General features: G+C 39.1%; 1 protein-coding gene across 2 annotated transcripts in view; it reads right to left on the reverse strand.

Moving 5' to 3' along the window:
* Nucleotides 1–26,205, reverse strand: part of DNER (delta/notch like EGF repeat containing) — a 302,394-nt gene that overhangs the window by 65,781 nt on the left and 210,408 nt on the right. For both annotated transcript variants that reach the window (XM_070620042.1, XM_070620043.1), the window contains exon 8: nucleotides 1,536–1,760. In XM_070620042.1, coding sequence (XP_070476143.1) covers nucleotides 1,536–1,760 — 225 coding nt within the window. The remainder of the gene's footprint in view (nucleotides 1–1,535; nucleotides 1,761–26,205) is intronic.

Genomic DNA, 26,205 nt, shown 5'->3' on the forward strand with positions numbered 1-26,205 from the left:
TGAGATGTGCCTTGAAAGTTCTGGGGCAGTGGAACCTGGGCACCTGAGATGGAATCTGGGCTCAGACCGCTACTGGCGGTGCGGCCCCAGGGACAGGACTGAGCCAGGGACGGGGCATTTCATACCTTGGTGTAAATGTGGCCCAACAATATTTACCTTGTAGGCAGGGCACAAAAGGACCAGAGATGTGAAGCACCTCAGCTCAAAACCTAGAAAGATTAATGCCCACTAAATGGTGGCTTGGGCTATTATTGGTAGACAACAGTTATCAACACATACTTCCTCCTACTGCCAAGGGAGAGAGACATACATATGAGGATAATTAATATAATGCTTTAAAGACCAGGCAAGTGGATGATTGTTGGAACTCAGAGGAAGGAAAGTGGATTCAGCCCCAGAAGGAAAATTTTCCAGGTGAGATGGGGCAAGAGAAGAGTGGACATTCAGGCAGAAGGCATTGCATGAGCAGAGCCAGGAGTCAGACAAAACCAAGGAACCGGGTGGCCACACTGACGGGTCAGGGGCATGTGTGGGCAATCGTCGTGCTGAGGAAGCATTCTAAAGAGCTAGCTCCATAAAGGATGGAGACGTGAGGAGGATAGAAAAGAGAGGAAAGAAAGAGCTGCCCGCGTGCGTTCTTTTGAGACCACACCAGTAGGTTGTGTGGACACAGATTTTGACGAGTAACCACTCTGACTTCTGAGTAGCAAAACTTACACAATAAAAAATCAGTAAAATGCAGAAGACATTTGGAAAATAAATGATGGAATTTTTGAATGTTTACACAGGCAGTCACAGGTCCTGTAACACATACTGTGCACAGAGTAAGGATTTTAATAGATGATACAATTCTGAATGCATTGCATTCTTCTTTTTATGCACTTTAAAACAGAAAAAGCGTATTCCATTAAACTAACAACACAGCATTAAAATATACGCAATACAGTAAAAGCCCTGGAATGATCTGTAGTAAATTGTTAAAAAATAATTAAGCTGTTATAAGATTAAGCCTGTTTTTCACCTTCTTCATTTTGCTTACGTGTAATTCTTATTTTTCTGCAATGAATGTTAACTGCTCATGAAAAGGGAAAAGGATATTTCTAAAACTCTGCCAAGGGGCTGGCCCCATGTCGTGGCAGCTATGTTCACAAACTCTGCTTCGGCAGCCCGGGGTTTGCCGGTTTGGATCCCAGGTGCAGACCTACACGCCACTTGTCAAGCCATGCTGTGGTAGGCATCCCACGTATAAAGTAGAGGAAGACAGGCATGGATGTTAGCTCAGGGCCAGTCTTCTTCAGCAAAAAAGAGGAGGATTGGCAGCAGATGTTAGCTTAGAGCTAATCTTCCTAAAAAAAAAATCCCTACCAAGACTAAGCAGTAAGTCTAGAAGAAAAGTATGTCATAAATGAGTAGAGTTCACTTATATTTACAAGTAAACACATTCAGCAGGCCAACATTTGCTCTGATGCAAAAGAAAAGTGAAAAGTCGTTGAGATTGGGGAATGAAAGCATTTGTGGTCCATGGATGTACCAACCTGGGTCACAGAGGCACTTGTAGCTGGTGCCCACACTGCGGCAGGTGCCGTGAGCGCAAGGGCTGAGCGCACAGAAGTCGACCAGCTGGGCGCAGGCCGGCCCCGTGAAGCCCGCACTGCAGCTGCAGCTGAAGTGCACTCCGTCCGCGTAGCAGGTGCCGTTGTTCTGGCACGGAGACGAGGCGCACGGGTCCACCTTTTCTTCACAGGCAGGTCCGAAGTATCCTGTGAGGATGCACAGAGGAAGACAGGGGTAAAAAAAGAAATTAAACTGTGTTTGCACAAAATAGCTAATAAATTGAATTTGCAGTTCTTAACTTTTTTCCATGGTGAATTGCTTACCAATTAATTCATTGTTTCCAGATACGTACAACCCAGCAAGGCTCGGAAAACAGGGGTTTTCTTAGCTTTGGTTAACCGTGGGTTAAAAGATTAAGCCCTGCGCTTGATTCCATTTTTGTTGCAATATAAAATATATGACTGCTTAGATGTACAGACATACGTGGACATGAATATATTGATATGCATACATGTGTATGTGTGTATGTATAGTCGAAAAAGAGATCAAAACTTAATGGTGATTAACCTCAGGAAAGTGGGATTTGGGTCACCTCTTATTTTATATACATTGCTGAGGGGAAGACATTTCTTACTTTGTTTTAATAAAGATATACTCCTGAATTAAAAAAATTAAAACCATATAAAATAGTAATGAAATGAAAAAATCTTTCTCCTACCCTTATCCCTTTGTCCCCCATTCCCTTCTCTAGAAGCAGCCACTGTTGGAAGTTTCTTAAATATTTACTGTTTTTAAAGTTGGTTATTGTGATGGATTAACCAACTGTGGTTATCCATACAGTGGAATACTATTCAGTAATGAAAAGGAAATAAGTTTTGACACATGGTACAACATGGATGAACCACAAAAAATTATGCTAGGGGAAAGAAGCCAGTTACAAAACAACACAGATTGTGTAATTCCATTGATAATAAATGTCCAGAAAAAGTAAATCTATAGATAAAGAAAGGAGATTAGTGGTTGCCTGGGGCTGGGGTAAAAAGAGGGATTGATCCAAATGGCCATGAGGAGTCTTTTGAGGTTGATGTAAGTGTTCCAACATTAGATTGTGGTGATGGTTGCACAACTCTGTATATTTACGAGAAAGCACTGAATTGTACTCCTAAAATGAATGAAATTATGACTATAAATTTTTTAAATAAAGCTTTAAATTTTTTAATAATAAAGCTTTAAATTTTTTAAAATTGTAAATGTGTTTATTGTGTAGGTGATTTTTATTTTATTTTGTGCGTGTTTCAGTATTTCTCAATTGAAAAAATTATACATACATATATGCATGACTCTGTAGGTATGTGCGTCCATGTAGCATTTAACAATGCTTTGGGTAAAATCTATTCTTCTTTTAATATTTTAAGAGCAGTTTGAAAATTAAATGAAGATCATTCAAATTTTAGAAGCAAAAGTTAAATAATTTTACTCACATACAGCTTCAACTCGATTATTCTATTTCACTTTTCTCATCTACATTTAAGTTTATATTTGCCCATCTTCATACACAACTCCTAGCAATACTGGACATTTTTGTTCTTATTGTTAAGAACATACTGAATATATAAAATAAACAAAAATAATTCCCAGACTTAATTATCTAAAGCATCACTCACAAATTGGCATCATCAACCTGGTATTTTACTGTATAGAAACAGAAAATTCCCCGAAAAATCCAATGCTATTCAACATTTTATAAAGTTCCTGGTAGTTTTTAAATTTCAGACATCATACTAAAAATGGACCACACAATCAGTTTTAATAACACTTGAGTTCTCTAAAGAGTCCCTTCGCAGCCTAGAGTGGAATATGATTCTAGCCTTCATGAGATGAATCCCACTTTACTCTGATTGAAAAGGACATACGTAAATACTTGTCACTGTACGACACACTGAGTGACCAAGGCAAGTCCCAAGCTCTCTAATCTTCTACAGCCTCACCCCAAAAATAGGGCTGAAAGTATTTTCTTCATAAAGCTGTTGTGAGTTCTAAAAAGATATACATCGAAATTCCTAGGATAGCTCCTAGTCCAATGCTGAATGAATGAATGAATGAATGAAATAAAAATAGGAACGATAACAGCAATAGCTGACATCCACTGGGGACTGATATGCACCAGGTGGTTCTAAGCCTTCACATATATTATTTCCTTTAAACCCACTGTAATTGTATGATATAAGAACTCTTAGCAGCCCTACTTCACAAATGAGGAAATGGCAACAGAAAATGTGAAATAGCCTGTTCAAGCCCACACAGCTAGCAGTGGCAGAGCTGGGCTACAAAACCCAAGCCCTTACTACTCTGGTCTACTACACAGAAAAGAAGTGAATGATGAACCAATTAAGATGTTATGATGTCTAAACATAACCAGGACTTATGTTTCTATTCTGTTTGTATCTGGGTGAAAGAAGCAATAGAAACTTTATCACTCAAGTCAAAATCCAGGAAAAAACAAATTTTAGAAAGGTAACCACTGTAGATTCATGCTGATATATTCAGTTACCAATATTAATAACATAAGCCACATAGACTATTCCAAGTAGAAAGGAAGACGGATAAAAATGCAAGGAGATGCTAAGGCTCATGACTTGGGGAAGAGCCAATATTTCAATAGGGCCAAGAGGGGTGTGGAAAGTGAACATTAACGAGGGTACTGGTCAGAGGCCAGATCACGAGTGGTCTTCTATGCCACACTAAGGAGTTTGCATTTCATCCTGAGGCTGCTGGATATCATCTATTTGCATTTTTTTTTGGTATTCCTAATTGCAAGCAATGTGGAGAGTGAATTGGAGGAGGGTGAGCTCAGAAGCAGGAAACCAGATATTCACTGGAGTAATTGAAGCGAGAAGTTATAAGCACCAATTTGTAGCAATAGGGATAAAGAATGTGAGACAGACTGGACACGGATTTTACAAGTAACAGTGTCAGTTCAGGAACCAATTGGATGGCGGAAGAATGAAAAAGAGGAGAGAGCCTAGGAATACAATGTAACAGGAGCCCAAAACTCAGATGGTCCCAACATTATCTGTCAAGCAGATAATGTTGATGAGGGAAGTGGGCCAGTCGTAAGACAGTAGGGAGTGGCAGGGACTGTGGCAAACTGGAGAATTCTGCCCCTTTCAAAGAGGGTGGCAGCCGCCCACCTGCAGCCAACTGCTGCCATTTGGAATGTGGGGCCAGTGACCAGATAGTCTCAATTTTCAAGAAATAGTTGAAATCCAGATTCTTTTTTGAACCCTTCCTATTTGAAAATGTCGATGAATCATTCTTCTGGTAAATAAAACACATCTATGGGCTCTGTATATGTGGCTCCTCAGTGCGACCTAATGTTAAGCACAGCTTCTGGATCCAAAGGGAACTGGGCTTGAATATCATGTCCGCTCACTAAACTGTGGGACCTGGGGCAAGTACATAATCGCTGATATTCTGTTTCTGCATTCACGGAAGGGGGACAGCAATGCCTACAACATATGGTTTTCATGAAGCTTAAATGCAAAAATCTATGGCAAGCATTTGGCATAATGACTGGCAAATAGTAAGTGTTCGATAAGAAGCAGGTATAATCATAATGTGACTCCCACGTTTCCAGATTGGGGTACGATGTGGATGGTGTTGTCATCAACTGCAACAGAAAACACAGGAGGAGATGCCCAGGGGAGAATTATGAGTTCAGCCTTGTGCATGTGGAGCTGAGGTGCTTTTGTGGTTGTTCAGCAGTCAGTTGATGATACAGATCTAGTGCTCAGGAGAGAGGTATGAACTAGAGAACATGGACTGGGAGTCGTATGCATATGGATGGGAGCTGAATTCACAGGTATAGATGCTGACACTTGAAGCAAGTGAACAGAGTGAGAAGGAAGTTCAAGGCTGCAACTCTGGGCAACTATAATATTTAGGAGTACAAGGAAGAAGAGGAAGCAGAGAGGAGGTCTCAAGGAAAGACCCGTCCTCTGTGGTCTGCAGCTCCCAAAGTATTTCTCTCTCATAGCACCTGCACACCTTGTCAGGTCCTCTGTAATTGGTCTGTGATTCCCTTGAGATCAGGGAACATAGCTTATATAACTTTGTATCCTTGTTGCCTGGCACAAAGCCTTGAAACTGGTAGGCATTTGATGAGGGACAAACAGGCAGGTAGATGGATGGATGGAGGGATGGATGGATAAGTTTTTAAAAAGACAGAAGGGAAAGCAGGAGAGAAAGGTGTCACTGAAAACAATGGAAGCGAGAATACCAAAAAAGAAATTGTCAGAAAATGTAACTGAAGGCTGCCTAGAAGCCATGTGAACAAGCCCAGGCTAGCCTGCTAGAAGATAAGAGACCACATGAGCAAAGCAAGCCAGCCCAGATGAGGAAATACTACACTAGTTAGCCAGCAGTCAATCCGGCCAGCGGCCAGCTGAATCCGGCCCAAAATGCCAATGCACAAGGATCATAAGCTAAACAAATGGTGCTTGTTTTAACTACTAAGTTTTTGGGTTGTTTGTTACACAGCAAAAGCTAATTGATACCATGTAATAGGAGATACAAGATACTATCTAAGCAGGAAGGTAGGCCAGAGGGAGACTTTTGTTTTGCTTTGCTTTACAGAAAAGACTTGAAAGAGTAATTGATTATATATACTAGAAAAAAATTTCACTAAAGAGGTGATCAACAAATGTTTGTTGAATTGAATATCAAAAAAGTTCACTGATGTTGAATCAGAAATCCTATGTTTTATTATTATTAAAATTTCCCTTTTCTTAACAATTCAAGAAAGTATAAAAGTAAGATGAAAATGCAAATACCATTTTATATTTTCAGAGAATGCTACTATATCTCAGTATATCCTGAGGAGAGAAAATACCTTTAGCATATTATCCAGTCCAAAAAGAATACAATGTAATATAAAATGCTATTCTGTTATAAAGGATGACAAAGCAAAAAATGAATTTAAGGTGTGTCTGAATATACTTTAAGGAGCTGCATGTGATGCAGGGCAATTATGGGATAATTTTCCTGGCTCACAAGATTAGTAATGACTGTTAGAAAAGGGATTCACAGATGTAAATGCCAAGTCAATTTTGAAAATGCCGTTTGAGTTGGACTCAACATTTATGCCCCCCCCAAATTCATATGTTGAAGCTCCACTCCCCAAGATGGTGGCATTAGGAGGTGGGGCCTTTGGGAGGTAACTAGGTTCAGATGAGGTCAAGAGGGTAGAGCCCCGTGATGGGATTAGTGTCCTTAAAACGAGAAGAGGCACCAGAGCTTCCTCTCTCTGCCACGTGAGAACACGGCAAGAAAGCAGTCATCTGCAAGCCAAGGAGAGAGCCCTCACTAGAAGCCGACCATGCTGGGACCCGAATAGCAGACTTCTCAGCCTCCACAATTGTGAGAAATAAATGTCTGTTGTTTAAGTCACCCAGTCTGTGGTATTTTGTAATAGGAGCCCCAACTGACTAGAATACTGTTGCTTTGACAAGTAAATTCTCTATTTCCTTCCATCACCTAAGTAATTGTTATCCTTTCTTGCATCTGTCTGATGTTATCCTATGACATTCTTCTGTAAATGACTCACATCTTCCACACTCACCTCTTAAATGACCTTCCTAAGAGAGAAAGGAACACAGTTTGATAACGCAAAGAACACAGAGCCAGAAAATCAAAGTTTGAATCTTCTTACTAGCTGTGTGACCTTGGGGGAGGTACTTAATCATTTTGTGCTTTAACTTCCTTACCTAAAAAATGGAGGTGACCCCTGCTATGTAGGATGAAATAAGATGGCATATGGTGTTCCATAAATGTTGGGTTCTCCTTCCTTTGAGCAGTAGTTCTGGGGAAATTTCAAGTTGCCTATACACCCAGGGTTTGTGGTTAGGAAAACTGGAAGGAAGCTGGCCTGTCAGCCAATCTCTGGAACAGGATCAAATGTCACGTTTGCGTGAATCCTTCAGGGTGGAGCTCTGGATGTAGCTAAGAGGGAGTGTTCTGGAATCAGGAGGTGCTCACACTGTTCTCTAAAGACACGCACAGTTGTTGGGCCATCCCAGTGAGGCTGATGAATGGGGGTGAGGTCCTAGGCCAAACAGCTGTGGGAAAAGAGAGGCAGGAGCATCTCTGACAACATTTCTGCACAGGCTCAAAAGGACAGTCTGTTGAAACTACACCTGCTAATGGCAAACACTTGTATATACCAGGCACTGTTCCAAGTGTTTCAAGTATAATAACTCATTAAATCATAGCATCAACTCTATGAACTAAATACTATTATTTCCTTTTCAGAAGGAGAAACAGGCAGAGAAAGATGAAGTAACTTGGCCAAGGTTATACAGCTAGTAAATGGCAGAGAGAGAATTGGAACTCATGCAGTCTGACTCCTAAATCCAGCTCCTAACCCGTACTCTTTGCTGTAACACTTCATGTCTGAGGTGCAGCAGAAGGGCCCAGAATGCGAAAGCAGGTGATCCAGGATCTGTCAGAATTCTGTCACTTACTGGCGATGTTGTCTCTAACATCTGTCTCCCCTGCTCTCATAGTAATAGAAATTCTGGTCACATAGCTTCACAGAATAATGACTACATTTACCAGCATCTTTTGTCTCTTGATGTAGACCTGTGATTACATTCTGGATAACGGGATATAAGTGGAAATGTCCTGAGGTTGCTTCTGAGAAACTTCCTTATAAGAGAGGTAGTATGCACCCTTTGTCCTTTTACTATTTTATCCCTTCAACCACCCTACTGTCTGAGCCATAGATATGATGGCTATTTTCCAAATCTGGTGAAAACTATCAACCCATGGACAATAATGCTCAGAAAACACCAGGAAGGATAAATTCAAAGAAAACAAACAAGTATATCATTGCCAAAATGCTGAAAACCAAAAATTAAGAGAAAATAGTAAAATTAACCAGAGGAAAAAGACACAACTTTGAACAGTAAGATCAATGACGGATGATTTTAGGATCTACGGAGGCAAAAGTTAACAAAATGATCTCTTTAAAGTACTGAAAAAATAAACCTATCTACTAGAATTCTATTTCCAGGGAGAATAATTTCAAATAATGAGGGTGAATTAAGACATTTTCTGATAAAGAACAGCTCAGAGAATTTGTTGCCAGCAGATCTATCCATACTACAAAAATATTAAGGAAAGTTACTAAAGCTAAATGGGAATGATAATAGATGGAAACTCAAGTTTACAGGAAGAAATAAATAGCACTGGAAATGGTATATTTGGGGAGAAATACTAATTTTTTTCTTTTCTTAATTCATTTAAAAACAACAAGCCATTTAAACCAAAAAAACAACACTGAATTATGATGTTATACATAGAAGGAAAACACATGACAACAAGAGAAGAAAGAATGAGGGGAGGTTGACAGAATCATACTATCATCAAGTTCTCACATTTTGCATGAGGTGATTGAATGTTAATTCTAAGTAAACTGTGATAAATTAAGGAAGAATACTGTGACCCCCAGAGCAACCACAAAATAAATATAAATCAACAAAAAAACTCAGATACAGCTAAAAAGCCCATTAAAGAGAAAAAGGAAAAAAAATTTTAAATATTCCATTTATCCAAAAGAAGAAAGAAAAGGACAAATAAAACAAAGAATATATGAGACAAACAGAGAACAAATAACAATAAGGTAGACTTAAATCAAGCCCTACCAATCATTACACTGAATGTAAATGGACTCACAATGTGTTTAAAGGCAGAGATTGTCAGACTGAATAAAAAAGGAAGACTAACCATAAAAACGAACTCACTTAAAATAAAAAGACGTAATGATTGAAGGTGAAAAAACAGGGAAAGCTACATTAAGAGAAGAGCAAGCATAAGAAAGCTGGAGTGGCTCTCTTACACCAGAAAAGGTCGACTTCAAGACTAGGAGTGTCATCAGAGATAAAGAGGGGGCATTTAATAGGAAAAAGCAGGCAATCCATCAGGAAGATTTAACAATCCTAAATATGTAGGCACATCATGACAGAAATTCAAAATACATGAAGTAAAACACTGCCAGAGAGAGAAACAGACCCATCAGAGAAGAACTCCTTTCTTGGTACCTCATAGAATTGGCAAAATGAGCTAGTATATGCAATATTTAAAAAGTGCTAGGAACCACCTTGACTCAATTAATATTTATAAAAAGCTACACTCAAAGGCTCAGAACACACATTCTTTTCAGAAGCACCTGAAACAAGTCAATCATTTCAATAGATGGGGGAAAATCATTTGACAAAAATCAACACCCATTCATTAATTTTTTTTTCATTTTTTTTAATTTTTACTTTTTTCAAATGTACATCATATTTCAAATTCTGTATACATTACATCATGTTCACCACCCGAACACTAATTACAGTGCATCCCCTCACATGTGACCCTAATCACCCCTTTTGCCCTCCCCCCTTCCCCAATGGTAACCACCAGTCCAATCTCCAATGCTATGTGTTTTGGGTTTTTTTGTCGTTTTTATCTTCTACTTATGAGTGAGATCATACGGTATTTGACTTTCTCCCTCTGACTTATTTCACTCAGCATAATACCCTCAAGGTCCATCCATGTTGTCACAAATGGCTGGATTTCGTCATTTCTTATGGCTGAGTAGTATTTCATCGTGTACAAATACCACATCTTCTTTATCCATTCGTCCCTTGATGGGCACCTAGGTTGCTTCCAAGTCTTGGCTATTGTGTATAATGCCTCAATGAACATAGGGGTGCAAGCATCTTTATGCCTCTGTGTTTTCAAGTTCTTTGGATAAATACCCAGCAGTGGAATAGCTGGATCATATGGTAGATCTATCCTTAACTTTCTAGGGATACTCCAAACTGCTTTCCATAGGGGCTGCACCAGTTTGCACTGCCACCAGCAGTGAACAAGGGTTCCCTTCTCTCCACACCCTCTCCAACAATTGTTGCTTCCTGTCTTGTTAATTATAGCCATTCTGACTGGAGTGAGGTGATACCTCATTGTAGTTTTGATTTGCATTTCCCTGATAGCTGATGATGTTGAGCATCTTTTCATGTGCCTGTTGGCCATCTGTATATCTTCTTTGGAGAAATCTCTGTTCAGATCTTTTGCCCATTTTCTAATTGGATTGTTGGTTTTTTTGTTGTTGAGCTGTATGAGTTCTTTGTATATTTTGGATATTAACCCCTTATCTGATATATGGTTTGCAAATATCTTCTCCCAATTGTTAGGTTGTCTTTTCGTTTTGTTGATGGTTTCCTTTGCTGTGCAGAAACTTTTTAGTTTGATGTAGTCCCATTTGTTCATTTTTTCTTTTGTTTCCCTTGCCCGGTCAGACATGGGACTTGAAAATATGCTGCTCAGACCAATGTCATAGAGCGTACTGCCTATGTTTTCTTCTAGAAGTCTCATAATTTCAGGTCTTACATTCAAGGTTTTAATCCATTTTGAGTTGATTTTTGTGCATGGTGTAGGGGAATGGTCTACTTTCATTCTTTTACATGTGGCTGTCCAGTTTTCCCAACACCACTTATTGAAGAGACTCTCCTTTCTCCATCATATGCTCTTGGCTCCCTTGTCGAATATTAGCTGTCCATAAACGTGTGGGTTTACTTCTGGGCTCTCAATTTTGTTCCATTGATCTGTGTGTCTGTTTTTGTGCCAGTGCCATGCTGTTTTGGTTACTATGGCTTTGTAGTATAATTTGAAGTCAGGGAGCGTGATACCTCCAGCTTTGTTCTTTTTTCTCAGGAATCCTTTGGCTATTCGGGGTCTTTTGTTGTTCCATATAAATTTTAGGATTCTTTGTTCTATTTCTGTAAAGAATGTTGTTGGAACTTTGATAGGGATTGCGTTCAATCTATAGATTGCTTTAGGAAGTATGGACATTTTAACAATGTTACTTCTTTCAATGCAAGAGCACGGAATATCTTTCCATTTCTTTGTGTCTTCTTCGATTTCTTTCAACAATGTTTTATAGTTTTCGGTGTACAGATCTTTCACCTCTTTGGTTAAGTTTATTCCTAGGTATTTTATTCTTTTTGTTACAATTGTAAGTGGGATTGTATTCTTAATTTCTCTTTCTGCTACTTCGTTGTTAGTGTATAGAAACGCAATGGATTTTTGTACATTGATTTTGTATCCCACAACTTGACTTTATTCCTTTATTATTTCTAAAAGTTTTTTAGTGGACTCTTTAGGGTTTTCTAGATATAAAATCATGTCATCTGCAAAGAGTGACAGTTTCACTCCTTCTTTTCCAGTGTGGATCCCTTTTATTTCTTTTTCTTGCCTGATTGCTCTGGCTAGGACTTCCAATACTATGTTAAATAAGAGTGGTGACAGTGGGCATCCTTTTCTGGTTCCTGTTCTTAAAGGGATAGCTTTCAGTTTTTCTCCATTGAGAATGATATTTGCTGTGGGTTTGTCACATATTGCCTTTATTATGTTGAGGTATTTTCCTTCTATATCAAATTTATTTAGAGTTTTTATCATAAATGGATGCGGTGTCTTGTCAAATGCTTTCTCTGCATCTATTGAGATGATCATGTGATTTTTACTCTTCATTTTGTTAATGTGGTGTATTACGTTGATAGATTTGCAGATGTTGAACCATCCCTGCATCCCCAGAATGAAACCCACTTGATCATGATGTATGATCCTTTTAATGTATTGTTGTATTTGATTTGCTAGTATTTTGTTGAGGATTTTTGCATCGATGTTCATCAGTGATACTGGCCTGTAATTTTCTTTTTTTGTGTTGTCCTTGTCTGGTTTTGGTATCAGGATAATGTTTGCTTCGTAGAAGGAGTTAGGAAGCCTCCCCTCCTCTTCAATTTTTCAGAAGAGTTTGAGAAAGATAGGTATTAAGTCTTCTTTGAATGTTTGGTAGAATTCACCAGAGAAGCCGTCTGCTCCTGGACTTTTATTTTTTAGGAGGTTTTTAATTGCTGTTTCGATCTCCTTACTGGTGATCGGTCTATTCAAATTTTCTACATCTTCTTGGTCCAGTTTTGGAAGGTTGTATGTTTCTAAGAATTTATCCATTTCTTCTAGATTATCCAATTTGTTGGCATATAGCTTTTCATAGTATTCTCTTATTATCTTTTGTATTTCTGAGGTGTCCTTTGTAATCTCTCCTCTTTCATTTCTGATTTTATTTATTTGAGCCTTCTCTCTTTTTTTCTTGGTGAGTCCAGCTAAGGGTTTGTCAATTTTGTTTATCTTTTCAAAGAACCAGCTCTTGGTTTCATTAATTTTTTCTATTGTTTTTTTAGTCTCTATTTTGTTTATTTCTGCTCTGATTTTTATTATTTCCCTCCTTCTGTTGTTTTGGGGCTTTGTTTGTTGTTCTTTTTCCAGTACCTTTAGGTGCAGTTTTAGATTGTCTATTTGGGATTTTTCTTCTTTGTTGAGGTAGGCCTGAATTGCTATAAACTTCCCTCATAGAACTGCTTTTGCTGTATCCCACAGATTTTGGCATGTCGTGTTTTCATTTTCATTTGTCTCCAGGAATTTTTTTATTTCTTCTTTGATTTCTTCATTGACCCAATCATTGTTCAGTAGCATTTTGTTCAATCTCCACATTTTTGTGGCTTTTCTGATTTTCTTTCTGTAGTTGTTTTCCAGTTTCATACCTTTGTGGTCAGAAAAGATGCATGGTGTTACTTCAATCTTCTTAAATTTATTGAGACTTGTTTTGTGGCCTAATATGTGATCAATCCTGGAGAATGTTCCATGGGCATTTGAAAAGAATGTGTATTCTGTGGTTTTTGGCTGGAATGTTCTGTATATATCTACTAAGTCCATCTGGTCTAATGTGTCCTTTAAGGCGAGTGTTTCCTTATTGATCTTCTGTTTGGATGATCTATCCATTGGTGTAAGTGGAGTGTTAAAGTCCCCTACTATTATTGTGTTACTGTCTATTTCTCCTCTTATGTCTGTTAATAATTGCTTTATATATTTAGGTGCTCCTATGTTGGGTGCGTAGATATTTACAAGTGTTATATTTTCTTGTTGGATTGTTCCCTTTATCATTATGTAGTGCCCGTCTTTGTCTCTTATTACAGTTTTTGATTTAAAGTCTATTTTGTCTGATATAAGTATTGCTACCCCCGCTTTCTTTTCTTTGCCATTTGCATGGAGTATCTTTTTCCATCCTTTCACTTTAGGTTTGTGAGTGTCTGTAGGTCTGAAGTGTGTCTCTTGTATGCAGCATATACATGGATCTTGTTTTTTTATCCAGTTGGCCACCCTATGGCATTTGATTGGAGCATTTAATCCACTGACATTTAAAGTAGCTATTGATAAATATGTATTTATTGCCATTTTGTCACTTTTTCTTTTTTTTGGGTGTTTTAGTACTTCTTCTCAGTTCCTTTCTTTTTCTCTTGCTCTCTTCACCTGTGGTTTGATGGCTATCTTTAGTAATATGTTTGATTTCTTTTGTCTTACTTTTTTTCCTGCTTGTTATAGGTTTCTGGTTTGTGGTTACCATGAGGATCCTATTTAATATACTATGCATATAACAGTCTATATTGAGTAGATAGACTCTTTAGCTTGACCTCTTCCTAAAAGCTCTACTTTTTCACTCCCCTCCTCCCACATTATATGTTTTTCACATCATATATAGTCTTTTGTTTAGTGTGTGTCTATCCATTACCCTCTTATCATTGAAATAGGTGATTTTAGTACATTTGTCTTTTAACCTTCATATTACCTTCACAGGTAGTTGATCTGCTGCCTTTACTATACTTTTACCTTACAAGTGATTTTATTGCCTGTTTTTTCTTGTTGTTGTTTTGGGTTTTTTTGATAATTTTTTTCTTTTATCTCTATTTGTAGTCATTACTTTCCCACTTAAATAAGTCCCTTCAGCATTTCTTGTAGAACTGGTTTCTTGGTGATAAACTCCTTTAATTTTTGCTTGTCTGGGAAGCTCTTTATCTCTCCTTCCATTCTGAATGACAGCCTTGATGGATAGAGTATTCTTGGTTGTAGGTTTTTTCCTTTTAGCACTTCAAATATGTCATGCCATTCTCTTCTCGCCTGTAGGGTCTTGGCTGAGAAGTCATTTGACAAAAATCAACACCCATTCATTATTTAAAAAAAAGAAAAACAAACTATCAGCAAACAAAAATAGAAGGTCACATCCACCACGTGATAGGGCATATACAAAAAAATTTGCAGGTAACATCACATTTAGTGGTGAAATAATGAATATTTTCCCTTAAGACAGAGAACAAAGCAAGGATATCCACCATCAGCACTTAGATTCAATGTGTTATTGGAGGTTCTATATGTGCAATGAGGAAAGTAAAAGAAATAAAAAACATAAAATGTGGAAAAGAAATAAACAAGGCATTATTCACCAACTCATTATTTTATACAAAGAATATCCAAAGGAGTCTACAAGAAAAACTATGGGAACTAACAAGTAAATTCAGCAAAATATCAGCCTACAAAGTCAATAGACAAAAAAATAAATTTTATTTTTATACACTAGTAACAAACAACTAGAAATTAAAATTTTTAAATAGCATTTACAATATTATTAAAAAGCCTAAAATACTTAGGAATAAATTTAACAGAAGCTATGGAAGACCTCTACACTGAAAACTATAGAACCACGCTTAGAGAAGTAAAGGAAGAGACAGGCTACATTCATGAACCAGAAGGCTCAATCCCAAGATGTAAATTCTGCCCAAATTGATTTACAACAATACCAATCAAAATCTCAGCTGGCCTTTTTTTGTACAAAGTGACAAGATGACTCTATACACCCCACCCTCCATATCCTCGGGTTTACCGTCTGTCCGCAGATTCAATCAACAAAGGATTGCCACACTTGGTTGAACCCAAGGATACGAAACCCGTGGATACAGAGGGCCAACTGCATTCCTTGTGATACTACATCTTTTGATATAAGGGCCTTGAGCATCCATGGATTTTGGTATCCCAGGGAGTTCCGGAAACCAATGCCCCATGGATACTGAGGGACCACGATAATTTACATCAACATGCAAGGGAGCTAGAACATCCAAAACAATATTGAAAAACAAAAAAGGACAGATTTGGAGGACTTCCACTAGCTGACTTCAAAACTTAGAATAAAGCTACAGTAATCAAATCACAATTATTTGGGGCATCTATTGTTTGTAACTAAATCAAATCTGATAGATAAACTATGTCAGCACAATCAAGTAACTAGCTCTTGTATGTCTCAGGTTCCTCAACCGTGAAAAGTAGAGATCACAGGACAGCTAATCCACATCAAGTAGTTATAGTTGTACTAGTAGAAAGAGGAGGAGAAAGGAGAAGAACCATAGTGTTAACAGTGATAGCAAATATTGAGTTCTTATACATACAAGATACTATACTAAGCAACTGGTATCTATTATATCCTTTATTTATCACAACTGCTAACTCAATTAGGGTCTGCTAATATCCACTTTTACAGAAGAAGACAGAGAGACTTGATATTAGGGAAGTAGTCCAGGGACACTCAACTAGTAAGTCAGAAAAGCAAGATTCATAGTGAGGTCTGTGTGACACCACATCTGTGCTCTGAAGCCCCATGCCAGGCTGCCACACATAAGGCATTTATTTGTAAAAGCACTTGAAAAGTTGAAGGTGCTATGCTAGCATAAGAAATTAGGACCAGCTCAAACCCAGCAGTATCCTAAACTCTTAAATTTAAGATAGCTTTAAAAATCAAACAATATTTAGCAATTACAAATTTTGAACTCTGCACATTTGAAATTTCCTGAGCCTGACTTGTCTATTGGTTCTCAGGATTTCAGTTTGACATGGAAGATATTTTAAAAACACAGTAATAAAACTTGAGTCCTAAGGAGTCAATATATCACACGTACTACCAACCTCTTATAAATCAAAGTCATCTTTAAAATATCCAAATAGCAAATTGAGAGCCAAGATGCCAATCAACGCAGGCAGGGCCTTCCAATCTGCTGATCAAGGCCAGATGTTGGCCAATTTATGGCTCTTGCTAAACGCAATTTACAGGGGCATTAATTTATAATTTTTAAAAATTTTTTGGCTTTTAAACATGATATTGGTCATAGAAAGCTAGGATATTACAACAACGCAGTTTCAAAAACTAAACTGTAGCCCAGATAAGAAACAATGTATATTCAACATCGAACTATATAAAGAAGTACCTATGGAAGTGATCCCAAATACAGATATAGTGTTCTATGAGTCTGATTTTCCTATGTAAAAAATGGAGAAGTCTGCGACCCAAAGCTAAGGCAAAGATTGGTATAAAGTGCAATCTTTATTGCACTTTAAAAGTGCAATCTGTGTTGAATTTTCAGAGTGCAGGGCAGTTCCTTGAGCGCTGGGGGAAAGATTCTTTACAACACAAGGTAGAAAAGGCCTAGGGTCATGTGTAACTGAGACTCAGCCAGACAGATTTCAACTTTCCAAGAAACCTTCTAAAAATGAACCAAGATTGTCATCACTCTATTTTCTCCCCTGCCTCTCCCCACCTACCCTTTCTCTGAAGACAGACACACAGAAACATATTACACATAAAAAGTTTTCAACTCCATCTCCAGTACTAGGAACTTCTCTGCTTTTTCCTCCATAATGTTATAACTCTAAAAGCAATTATTCTAAATAGCCTTTAGTCAAGTTTCTCTTTTTATTAGCATAACTCTTTAAGAGCTTTCAATCGATCAATAATCATCTCAATCAATCAATAATAATCTCTTAAGGTAAATGTTTTTGAAAATTCTTCTTGCAGAATATACAAACCAAATTAGTTATGGTGGCAAAGGAAAGAGGATTGGAGAACAAAATTTAACATGCTTGGGTTCAGTCACATTACTGGACACATTCAATCTCCAAAACATGAAGAACTCTGTACCAGAGGAAAAATGGAATACAGTACTGCTTTACGGAACATTGTACGGTAACGTAACGTAATATAATATAATATGTGTTTCTGAAATGACTTAAAGATTAATAAATTAACTATACTAGAGGAATAATATGTAGTCCTAACTGGAAGCTAATGAGCAAATACATTTGGATTTATAACCCTACTTGAAGGGTAGAAAATGAAAAATGAAGATAGTGATATTTCTTGTTTGGAATAGTTTATTTCAAGCCATATGACCTTCATATGATGGACATTCGAAAATGCTGGAAAGAAAACAATAGCTCCAGAGAAAAACTCTGTCTCAGACACATGGATGCAATGTCAGCAGCCAAGTGATTTAAAACAAGTCATTGCAACAAGGAGAAAGTTTAGAAAAGGATGAAAGATTAAAGGATTAAGATGGAAAATAGAATTATGAAAGAAATCTAAGGAATGAGGGGCTAATGAAAAAAAACTATAATTTTGCTAGTTGATTGTTGATTCCAAGTTTGTATTTGAACCAATATTTATATGAATATGCCTGCTGGACATTTATTACGTAAATGAAAAAGAAATTGGGGCCAGCCTGGTGGTGCAGTGGTTAAGTGCGCATGTTCCGATTTGGTGGCCGGGGGTTCACTGGTACGGATCCTTGGTACAGACCTAAGCACTACTCGTCAAGCCATGCTGTGGCAGACATCCCACATATAAAGTAGAGGAAGATGGGAATGGATGTTAGCTCAGGGCTAATCTTCCTCAAAAAAAATCCAAAAAGACAACATCCTTGAGATATATACATTATGGAAATCAGATATTTGAGACCAGAAGAAAACATTTCTGGAAGATTTTAAATTGCAAGACAATGAAGTCACTGTACCTAGAAAACTATCTAGATGTCAGAAGTTTCTGAAATATTAATAAGGGAAATATGAAATAAAGTGATACTGGCATTTTTGCTGACAGCGTAAAGACTGTTTACATAGAAGAAATGATGCATGTAGGCATTTAAAACCTAACTCATGATGTCACTGTTTTGGCAAATGGCTCAAGTTAGAGACTTGGAAGCTGTACCCAATTGCCTCCCCTCCTTAAACCCCATATTTAAGCAATCAGTGGATAGTAATAGATTCTCTCTCCAAAATACTTTGTGAACCCAAACATTTTGTTTCATCTCCACTGCCATAACGCTAGTCAAAGCCACAATTATTTCTCTCCTCATCTATTACAATAGTTTCCACTGATGAGATTCCCTGTTGTATCTTATCCTACAATCAACTTTCCAAACAGCAAGGAGAATAATTTTCTTAAAACATAAATATTATCATGACTTCCAATCACTCTTAGAATAAAATTTGGTCTCCTTTCCATGGGCAACAAGTCCAGCGGGTTTTGACTCAACTGACCTCCTGATCCCTCTTTCTCTAGGATCTGGCCCCCGTGGCCTCCATTCAGATCCCGAAATAACAAGCCATTCCCCACTTAGAGCCTTGCTACACACCATGTCCACTGCCTGGAAGTTCCAGCCCCTACCTGCTTACGTAGCTGGCTCCTTCTTGTGTTTCGGTTCTCAGCTTCAATGTTAGACAGACAGGCCTTCTATAATCAGCCCATTCTACGTACATATTCCTTTCTTATTCTGTGTGCTAGTACCCTGCTCACTACCTTCAAAGCACTTTCCTGAAATTGTAATGACATAGTTGTGTATTGGTTTACCCATCTATCGTCTGTCTCCCACCCCCAACAAGACAACAGGCTTCTTGGAGGAGGAGCCAGGTCAGTTCCCCTCATCTTGAGCCTCAGTATCCAGCACAGTACCTGAGCTCTAGTGGCCACTTGGTAAATATTTGTGGAATAAATAAATGGATTAATGACTGGATGAGTGACAGAGGACATAGTCTAAGAGTAAACTTGTTACAGAATAGGGCAGTTAGTAAGAGTAGATTACTATGTATTAGATTTGGGGAGTTACAATGAGGGAATATGAAAAGGATGACAATTAGTCACTAGCTGTTTTGGTTACAGATACATATATCAATAATCGCTGAATCAAGACAAACGTAGAAAATTTAGTTCATCTAAGTGCTTTGATGGGCAGGAAATGGAAGCCAGCAGCAGGTAGAATCTTGACTCTCAAAGAGTTTATTCTTTAACAGAAGAGGCAAAAGGACATATCTGGGATGATGAGAGAACAACTTAAAGCCACTTTTTCTTTTTGCAAACACTTATGGAATGATTCCAGCATGGTGTAAGGTAGGAGGGACCAGCCTGAGCTGTCAACATGGGATCAGTGTGTGCGGCACAAGCTCTAACAGCCGCAGTGATACAAAAAAGGAACGATTGTTACAGGGGTGGGGCAGGCCAGGAAAACGTCACAGGAGAATTGGGTTTTACTCTGGGCCTCAAAGAAAGCCTGAGATTTGGCTGAGCAGACAAGGAAGAGGAATGATATTCGAATCAGAGAAGAGGGTTTGGCCGACGTCTATGGAAAATTTAATTGGGACCACATTTGTTCTGGTTCTAAGAAAGCGGACAGTTACACAAGATAAAGAGGAATATCTAGGAAAAGCAAATACAAAACCATAGATGCAAAAGACCTAAGACGATTACGTTTAAAATGTGACATAATTTTTAAGGAAATCCATTTGAGAGAGTAAAAACCACCTTAAGGACTTTTCCTCTAGCAGCACAAAAGGACAAATTTAGATCTAAGGCAGGAAAAGGAAAAATAACTAGGAAATAGTCAGAGGAATATTAAATCAACTTTCCCCCAGTTTCGACTCAATAGATAAAAGGCAGAAGAGATTAAAACTTAAAGTAGATGAGCTCTATCAGCAAAAATAATTGGCCATTAACAATGGAAATTTAGAGGTTTAGTCAGAAGGTTCTGTGTTTTCCTTTGGGCACTCTTTAACTAACCTATACTAACTGAGACCAACCACGTACCAGCACTGTGTCAAGATTTTGCATTTTAGTGAGGAAAACAGACAATAGAAGGATAAGGAAATAGAACTTGTGCTACATGCTACTGAAGCAGGTAAGGGGAAGATGTTAATGGCGGCTGTCTTAATATTGTCGTCAGGGAGACCTCGATGATGTGAGGGGGAGAGTCACATTCAAGCCCGGAGAAGGTTATCAGCACAGAAAGCATTAGGTACAAATGCCCCAAGTCTCATTGTGTTCTGAGGTGAATGGCGCCCCCTGGAGGACAATTCATAAGCCCTTGGTGTGTTTAAAGAACAGCGAGAGACCAGTAGCTGGAAGGAGGGAAAAGCAGAGTAATAAGAAATGAGGCTGGAGTGGTAACTAGGGATGTGTTTGCCCCAGACCACACTTTAGGAGGGAAATCCCCCAGGTTTGAGAGGCAGGGGGTGAAAACATGAAATGCACATTTTAGAAAGATCACTCTCGCTGTTGTGTGGAGAGTAGACTGCAGGGAGCAAGAGTTAACCAGAAAGAGGAGTCAGGAAGCTACAGGAGGAGGCCAGACAGGACTGGAACCTGGAAGGCCACAAGAGGCTGGGAATCTTGGGCAAACCATATAACCATTCTCTCCGACACGAACAACACCACAAAATTGGCCCTGGAAGATAGTCAGAGGATTGCCTTCGACATATAAGATGGATCCTGATGTTTCAGCTCATTGTGGAAATTCTGAGTCTGGAGAAAAATGGAAAAAAAAAAAAAAAAGGCAGGAACTAAGAAATGGGAAATGGAAGGGAGACCCAGGGACTGAATCCCTAAGATATATTACCCAACAATTCCATGAGACAAGCAGTGTCTTTTACATATTAGGAAATTGAGGTCCTGGAGGGTTAAGTAACTTGACCAAAGCCATCTGGTAATGAACAGAAGAGAAATTCAACGTAGATCTCTCCTTCTCCAATGACTAGTGAATTTTCTGCCTCAGTTTCTTCATCTGCTTAAGAAAAATGACACCCATTTTCATGGGTTTTAAATATGCTGATGTGCAGAAACATCTCACATAGTACAGTTTCCACTTCCACACAGACAACATCCAGGGGGTGCTCAGCCATACTGCCAGGCTTGACAATCTGAGACGGCACCAGGAATAGCGCCAGTAGCCCCTTTCTGTGGCGGTCAAGACTTCCACTGGCATGGAAGGCTGTACAGAAACTTTCTTGGGCTGCTCTGTGTCATTAATCCCTGAGAAAACTCTCTAACCACATTCTTCAAGTACAGTGGTTCTTAACCCTGGCTGCACATGGAGCCACCTGGAAAGCTTTAAAAAAATTCAACATCTGGTTCCCACCTCTGGAGATAGTAACTTAATTGGCCTGGGGTGTGGCCTGCCACTGGGATTTTTTTTTTAAGGAGAATACACCTTTCCTTTACACAGTTTTTTTCTCTACTGGCAGCCACAGCGTTTCTTTTATTTGGTCCCGAGGAAGAAAATGCACAAACTATTATTAAGTTTCATAATTGTCTTTTTTCTCCCAACCAAGACAGATTTATCTTTGTACCCAGTATAACAGTACTCAATGGCTTCGGTACTTATTTACTACTTTTAGCCCCGCCCCCCAAATTCCATTGCCCTTTATTTTGACAACTATGTACTGATTTCCCTCTGGGAATCAACATGCTTCTATTGCTTCTTTGGATGGAACTGACTCCAAATGTCAGCTCCAAGGGTGACCTTGTGTCTGACACCTGGCCAGTCAAAGCACTCCTTACCATGTCCACAAGGAGTGTTGGGCAAATCTCTCAATTCGGAACAATCCAAGTTAATCCCATGGCTTTTGATTTGTTGGGAGAAGACAACTCTGCCCCCACCACCTTGAGAATGGAGCCAACACAGGAAAGCAGAGGTAAGATTGTTGGAGAAATAAAAACTCAGGCTTGATGATATTATTTGAGCCCTGGATTAAGCCATGGCTGAATTCAGTCTGGACATTTGTTACATGAGCCAGTACACTCCTTTTTTTTTTTATCCCTCACTAGCCTATTTGACTTGGGTTATTTGTTGCTTAAAAATCAAGACTTTTTACCAGATGCAGCGATGCTGTAAAAGTCACCTTGTATGAAAAACAAAAGGATAGCACCCTAGCCTAGCCAATCCTCCTAATAAAAAATTAATTGAAAATAATAAATGGATGATAAGAGTAAGGGGAAAGACAGACATTCAAAAGCAGCTGTGGTCTGAGGAAAAGGAGCAGGGCAAAAAACAGCCTTTCATAGGTGTGTCTGTGAACTGGGTATAATTTAGGATTCTCAAAGACTTCAAGCAGAAGATGAAGGCTATTGCTTTTTTCCTAATTGCGTAGGATTTCTTCAACTTGGTCTCACCTCTACAACTGGACCACAAGGTTTCCAGGTTTACAGAAGTTATATACAACTTTGTAGGCCCTTTAAACCAATAGTTCCAGTTCTAGGAATTTGTACTTGGGGAAATAGATGAGCAAATGCAAAAAATCCATATACAAAATGTTCTCTGCAGCATAACAAAAAATAGCAAAAGAAAAGAACCTAAGTGTCCCCTTCACAGCCTCCTTGTCCTCAGTGATCCTTTAAAGTTGGCATTGCTGATTCTCTCCTGGCCCCTCTTCTCTTCCACACTCTGTTCTTTCTCTGGGTGGTCTCCCTCATGCCCATGACTGAAATTAGGACGTGTGGGTGGGAGCCTCCCAAATCGCCCTTTCCAGCCCAGTTTTTTCTCCCATGCTTCAGATTCATTTGTTCAGGATTATTCAGTGTTTCTCTCTGAATATTCCATAGGTTCATTAAATTCATCTCCCAAATGGAACTTCTCTTCCCCTCCCCTCTCAAAGCTGCCCACCACCCAACAGCATCCCGTACATGAAGTTGCCTAAAACTTTCTGAAAGCTGGCTAGTCCTCCAGGGTCCCTCTCCTTTTCCTCCTACGGCCAATCTGTCCACTTTGCTTCAACTCCATTGTCACCACCGTAAAATTCATTCCACCATTACAGCTCACCTAAATCATGGTAACTGATTCCTAACAGGTTTCTCTCTTGTCCTCCTCCAATCCATTCTTCCCCCTTCAGCCACAGTAATTCTTTCCAAATGCTAAAAGCCTGCCCCTCCTGCTAAAACGATTCACATGGAGCCCTCCCCCACACTCATGGGTGAAGTCCAATCCCCTTACAATGGTGTTCAAAGGCCTGCCGGAGCTGGCTCCTGCTTAGGGCTCAAGCCTGGATCTCCCCTCCATTTCATTCTGTGTTACAGCTCTGCCGAACGTCACTTTGTTCCTCAAAGATGCCACTCTCTCTGACCCCTGCCTTCACACATGTTGTTCATTTTCTCTGCCTGGGAGACTCTTTCCTCTGCCCGCAGCCCTAACTTAGTCATCTTGGTGCTACTCCTCCTTAGGTCTCAATCTAAATGTCACTTCCTTTGGAACACTTCCTGACCTTCCTTCCAGCCCCCAGTCTGGGTGAGGTCTCCCGCTTCTCAACCACCTATATCACCCAAGCAGAGCCCCGTCACATCCCTGGTCATGGTGTCTGCACTGTCTCTCACACTCACTATTCCAGAAGACCCTTGAGGCCAGAGCCACATCTGCCTTGCTCACGCCTAGATGCCTTCTGATTAGTACAATAACTGCCACAAGACAGGTAATCAATAAATGGTGTGTGAATGATTTAAGTTTTTTATTAAATACATTAAGCCACATTCATAGGATGGAATAAAACGCAGCCATTCATAACAATTCTTTAGAAAAATAATTAATGATACAGGAGAACATTTGGAACACATTGTTCAGTCTAACAAGCTTACTACAAAAGATAATGCACAGTCAGATCCAATTTTAGTTTTCTAAAATCTGCATTAAAAAACGAGAGTTGTTCACCTAAAATTTAAAGTGATTTCTCTTGGGGATGGAATTATAGGTATTTTTTTTTTCCTTTCAGTTCATCTGAGCACAGATTTCTTGGATAATCAGGGGTAAATGATAAAAATTATTTAAAGTGCTATATAAAGTTCTAGGCTGTAACAGAAGACAGGGTCATGGTCAAATGAGAGGTGAATGCTCTGGTTCTGGTAGTGACCAGAAGTATTGCTCATGTAGACTACCAGAGAGGTGAACTGAGCCAGGAACTCAAAAATGAAATTCTTCATATAAATTACAATCAACTATCATGGGGACAACACAAAAGAGCAGGAGGAAAATGCCTCAAAAGGTGGGCTGCATTAAGAAGAAGTGCAAATATCTATCTTCAGTTGCCTTTTATCAATATGATATTAAGTCACAGGAGATGAGAACCAGGTTGGAAAAACAGTCAAAGAAAGGATTCTTCAACCCAAAATAGAATATGATAAAGTAATTAACAAGCATTCTTTTATTTTCACGTTTTTATGACTGTTCAATTTCTCTTAGGCCTTGGTCTCTGCAAATCCCACCTTAAGATGCTTGTAGGCATCACATCTGAACAGTCACATCGACATCTGAAGGATTCAGAATAAGACCCAGGACTGTATCACATGGTATTTTGGCCCAAGTGAGACAAAATTTCACTCTGGCCTCCTCCAATTGTTGTGGTCTAAAGAGGGAGTATGTATAAGGGGATAAATTCTGCTCCAGGGAAAAGTAAAAATTATATTTATCCTAGGATATTTACATTTCTATTGTAAAAGATCTCTGTTGCTTTTAAGAATAATTATATGGACATTCTGCTTCTGGTATGGAGAAGTTAGATTTGAACAAACAGATTGTTCTACAAATAACAACTGTAAACTCCAGACACTCCCCCCAAAAAATTTATTTCGAGTCTCTGGAAAGTGAACAAAAGCAGGTGGGTTTTGGAAGGGAGTCAAAACATGGAGGCAGCAGCCAGCATGGGGAGGGTCTCATGTTGGGGAAACTCCACCTGCAAGCAGACTCAGCTGTGACCATGGCACAGGCAGACCAAGACGCTAGCATTAAACCTGCTCTTTCTGTCCAAAGGAACTCCAGGAAGGAGCCTGGGGAGGAACACCATGAGGAATGAGGAAGGTCCTGGGAAAGAAGAGAGCCAGAGAAGGGGACCCCCAAATTCTGTATATGAACTCTGCTCAAGTCTCTGGATGACCCCCAAACCATGCATGAATGGGGCACTGAAAGCAACCAGACGAGATGAGATCTGAGTTCCCCTCAGTGCTGGCATGACCGAGTTTGCAATGAGAGTCACCTGGTTCCATCAGTGGACATCCGTTAATCCATCTTGGCTATGGTTTCCTCCCACATGAAATGATAGTACTGCAACAGTTTCAAGATATTTACTTATTCATGCATTCAACAAATGGTTCCTGGGTACTTAAGTGCTAGGTGCTCTATGAGATACAAAAAAGTTTAGCATCACTGCCCTTAACAAGCCTAGAACCCCACGAGGGACAGCAGACATGCACCCAACCAGCTGTCACGCAAGGCAGAACTTGACCAGAGAAGGAGCTCGGTGCAGCAGTGAGAACATGGACCCTAGAATTGGACAAACGTGGGCTTACACTCACCAGGACCTTAGAGCTTCACGATCTACTTTGTGCAGCTGTTGTGGGGATGAAATAGCAGCGTTTAAATTAGGCACTGTTCTAAGCACTGAGTACTCATTTAATCCTTAATTACAACCTGATAAGTAAGTACGAATACTACCCTCACTCAACAGATGCGGAAAATGGGGCATAGAGAATTTAAGTTTACTTGCCCAAGGTCACCAAGTAGTAAGTGATCAAACAAAAATTCAAATTCAAATAGCGGTCCACTTGAGCCCCAGCTGTTAACTGTTAAGTTGTGTTGAATAATAACT

Source organism: Equus przewalskii, chromosome 5 (genome assembly GCF_037783145.1).
Source record: "Equus przewalskii isolate Varuska chromosome 5, EquPr2, whole genome shotgun sequence".
In the NCBI taxonomy this organism is placed as follows: domain Eukaryota; kingdom Metazoa; phylum Chordata; class Mammalia; order Perissodactyla; family Equidae; genus Equus; species Equus przewalskii.